Source organism: Chrysochloris asiatica, unplaced genomic scaffold (genome assembly GCF_000296735.1).
Source record: "Chrysochloris asiatica unplaced genomic scaffold, ChrAsi1.0 scaffold00223, whole genome shotgun sequence".
Taxonomy (NCBI): domain Eukaryota; kingdom Metazoa; phylum Chordata; class Mammalia; order Afrosoricida; family Chrysochloridae; genus Chrysochloris; species Chrysochloris asiatica.
This window is the reverse complement of record NW_006408741.1, coordinates 98,814-102,795: the sequence shown is the minus strand read 5'-3', so window position 1 is coordinate 102,795 and position 3,982 is coordinate 98,814. Positions and strand designations below refer to the sequence as shown.

Below are 3,982 nucleotides of genomic sequence, written 5' to 3'. Positions count from 1 at the left end.
GGTATTTTCAATAACCACATATGCATGTGAAAGCTGGACAGTGAATAAGGAAGACCATAGAAGAATTGATGCTTTTGAGTTATGGTGTTGGAGGAAAGTATTGAAGGTGCCATGGGCTGCCAAAAGAACCAATAGATCTGTTTTGGAAGAAGTGCAGCCAGAGTGCTCCTTGGAGGCCAAGATGGACAAACTTCGTCTCTCATACTTCAGACAAATTGTCAGGAGGGACCAGTCGTTGGAGAAGGATATCGTGTTTGGTAAGGAGGTGCATCAGAGAAAAAGAGAAAGACCCCCCAACGAGATGGACTGGCCAAGTTGGCAGCATCGATGGACTCAGGTGTGGCCACAGTAGTGAGGTCGGCCCAGGATCAGGCAGTGTTTCATTCTGCTTTGCATAAGTAGGTACCGACTCGATGGCACCTAACAACAACAACAAGTAGTCAGATAATCTATATGAATGGGATAGTGTAGTGCTTGGTACATAATTAATAATTAGGACATACACACAGAGTCCATCTCTTCATAAAGCTTAAAACAATCCTAGCAACCATTTGTTGTGCTTCCAAGATTTACTTTGCTTTCCATCCCAGATAGGCAGCGCTCAGCAGTACAGTGTACAACCAGCATCCATCCTGACTAGGACCCAGGGATTGTTGTCAGTTGCCATGGAGTTACCTCAGATTCATGGGGACCCTCTATACAACAGAAACCAACTTTGCCAGGTCCTGCACCACCTTGACGATAGTTGTGCTCAAGTTGTTTTTTGCAGCTGTCAAGTGCCTTCCAACCTAGGAGATTTATCTTCCAGAACTGTATCAGTCCATATTCTGTTTTGATCCATAGAGTTTCATTGACTGTTTTTCAGAAGTATATAGCCAGGCCTTTTTCCCTAGTCTACCTTAGTCTGAAACCTGTCCACCATGGATGACTTTGCCTGTATGTTATGTGCCGGTGGCATAGCTCCCAGCATCACAGCAACATGCAAGGCACCACAACATGACAAGGTGACAGATCAGGTGGTGGGGTGCTTGGGGGGTCCTAGTGGCTAAACATTTTGAGTCTTGCTCCTCCTTTAACATTAGGTGTCTCCAGAGGGACCACACTTCATCTGAGCACTGTGAGAAAGAGGAGTGTGGTGGTTTTGTTGTTTTACAGACACCATCAAGAGAAACTGGAGGCCAGTGTCTGTGATAACCAGCAGGACTCGCCCACTCTGCAAAAGCCTGGACGAAAGAGGAAGTGGGCTGAACAAAGACAAGATTTTAGTCAAAAGATATCCCTTGAGCCGAAAACAAAAGGTTTGTATGTTTTACCAGGACATACAGAGTAAAGTTGCTAAGATTCTAGGGCAGCCGTGCATGTGAAAGACCTGGCCGGCTGCTTTCACCATGACTAAAGACAAGAAGACCCTCGGGAGCAATTCTGTTCTGTACATGGGGTCACTATGAGTCTGAATCAACCTACAGCTTCCTACAACAATAACATGGGCTGAGTCAAACCCCTGTGTATTTACACTTCATATGGATGTGGATGCCTGGGAAATGCCCCTTGTCCGTTTTCTGAAGGAAGGGGGAGCAAAAGTCCCTCTGAGCGTACTACTCTTACAGTAGTTCTTAACTTTTGAGGAGTCTACAGTCTCTTTTGGGAATCTGATTTTAATAAAAGCTGTGGACACGACACATTCATTTTGAGGTAGGGAGGTCTTAGCAAAGCAAACACTGACACTCTGTTTTATCCTCACCAGGTATACCAGAGGTGAAGTTACTGTGTGGGGCAGACTTACTGGAGTCCTTTGGTGTTCCCAATTTGTGGAAGAGTGAGGACATTGCCCAAATCGTGGGAGGCTATGGGCTCATCTGTGTTACTCGGGCTGGGAATGATGCTCAGAAGTTCATCTATGAATCAGATGTGCTGTGGAAACACCGGAGCAACATTCACCTGGTGAACGAGTGGATCACCAACGACATCTCGTCCACGAAGATCCGGCGAGCCCTCCGAAGGGGCCAGAGCATCCGCTACCTGGTGCCAGATGTCGTCCAAGAATACATTGAGAAGCATGATCTGTACAGCTCAGAGAGTGAAGCTAGGAATGCTGGGGTTATCCTGGCTCCTCTGCAGAAAAACACTGCGGAAGCCAAGTCATAAAAAATCCCGAAGGGTGACATGCTGTGCAGCTGTGAGCTAGTCTGCTCTTAGTAACTGGGGAAAGAATCAGGACCCTGCTTCATAAACTGAGGCTCGAAAGTTCGGTAAAAGTCAGCAAACAGTTAAAACCAGGTGATTTTTCTTTTCTTTTTATCAGAAGTTAGTAAGATGAGTATTTTCAGTATGGTCTTTTTTTCTAAAATTTATAAATCCCTTTATGTTCAAAGCAAGTGATTAGCAACACTCAAGTCAGAAGAATATTTAATCAAACTGACTACAAATAAGAAGTCAAACAGGACATCCTGGCTTTAACACATAGGATAAGCAAAGTGTAAAAAACAAGAATCCATTAAAAATCCTAACTTTAGTTACAAGGGCACAGGCATTTTATGGGTAGCTATTGCTGGACAGTCTTCACCCAGGGTGAATTTTTTAAGTGATGATCGTATAAACTGCTCAGCTATCACCAGCTGTGCAGAGGAGACGATGTGGGTGCACCTTGCTTATCGTTGTCGCTGGCACACACAAGAATGGCCCGTTAAACTTTGCCAAGATACGCCCACCTGGAGCCCTACCTTTGGGGTCCCAGCACCAGAGTGGTTAGAAGGGTGCACAGGTGGTTCTGATGCCCACCAGAGGTAGAAAGTCTCTGCCTTACACATGCTGTACACACTCCCCTAAGTACTGCCTTCTTGTGGATCCTACGCTTGTCTGGCCATCCACAGTCCTTTATCTTTAGGGACACCCTAAGAGACAACATCATACTACCTGGAGAGAAAGAACCACAGAGAATGAAGGGAGTCTCCTTCAAAGATTATATGAAGTATGATGACTGCTCTTAGCCTTGACTGAAAGCCTCATCATCAGAAGCCTAGTGGAGAGCCTAAGAACAGAAGAAAGGTGATGTTAGGAGAAACTCTGTGTCATCTCCATCAGAACTTCCCTGGGGGTTCTGGAGTGTCCTGCCTTCTTGGTCCAGCCCTCTGTGAACCTGCCATTTGCAGGTTTCTCACAGACTGCCTCCTCTGGACTTTTTGGGTGAATTCTAACAGAAGTTGAACTCTCAGAAGTTAAAGTCACAGATTTATATTAAGAATACAAGCTTCTTGTTGTTGTTGTTTTGGTTTGCTATTGATTAAAATTATACTTATTGGTAAAGTAAGAAAATCAAAAATGGTTTTTTTATAGAATAGTTTTATGGTTCTTGAAATTAGTTTTTCATAGACCCAGGACTAAAGTTGAATTTCTAAGGAAAATAATAGAAGAATTTACTTTTTTGCAATGTATACGAGGGGGCTTCAGAAAGTTTTGTGGAAAATTCCATTATCTTTTCATTCCATTTTCCTGGAACTTTTCAAAGGCTTCTTGTATTTCATACATAATCCACTCCAGATACAGGGTTTATAATTCTGCAGAAGGAAAAAATACTTAAAATGATGCAGTTGTAAAGTCATACGTGCATCTGTAATTTAAAAAAGGAGTATATTAAAGCTGGCGTGTATGTGTTCTGTTTGTGTTGGCTGCTGTTGAGTTGATTCCACCTCATAGTGAGCCCCTCTTTATGGAAGCGGGTGGCCAGGTCTTTCTCTCAGTGAGCCACCGGGTGGTTTTGAACTGCCAAGCTTGCAGTTGTCAGCTGAGGGCTTAACCACTGTGTCAGCACGACAGCTCCAGAATTATTCTTTCTAAAGCCACAAGGCCCGCTTCTGAAAGAGTGAAGGGTGTGAAGTCTGGCTCCTAGTAGGTTCCTCTACTGAACTGCTGAACAAATGAATTTTTACTATCTCAGGTTAAGGGTTAATTTCCCCTTATTTTTTTTTGAGTTTAAGAGCCAGAG

General features: G+C 43.9%; 1 protein-coding gene across 1 annotated transcript in view; it reads left to right on the top strand.

Moving 5' to 3' along the window:
* NMNAT1 (nicotinamide nucleotide adenylyltransferase 1) overlaps positions 1-2,145 on the top strand; it is a 39,795-nt gene extending 37,650 nt beyond the window's left edge. The window contains exons 3-4 of the mRNA XM_006873086.1: positions 1,156-1,298; positions 1,745-2,145. Coding sequence (XP_006873148.1) covers positions 1,156-1,298; positions 1,745-2,145 — 544 coding nt within the window. The remainder of the gene's footprint in view (positions 1-1,155; positions 1,299-1,744) is intronic.
* Positions 2,146-3,982: the final 1,837 nt, after the last annotated feature.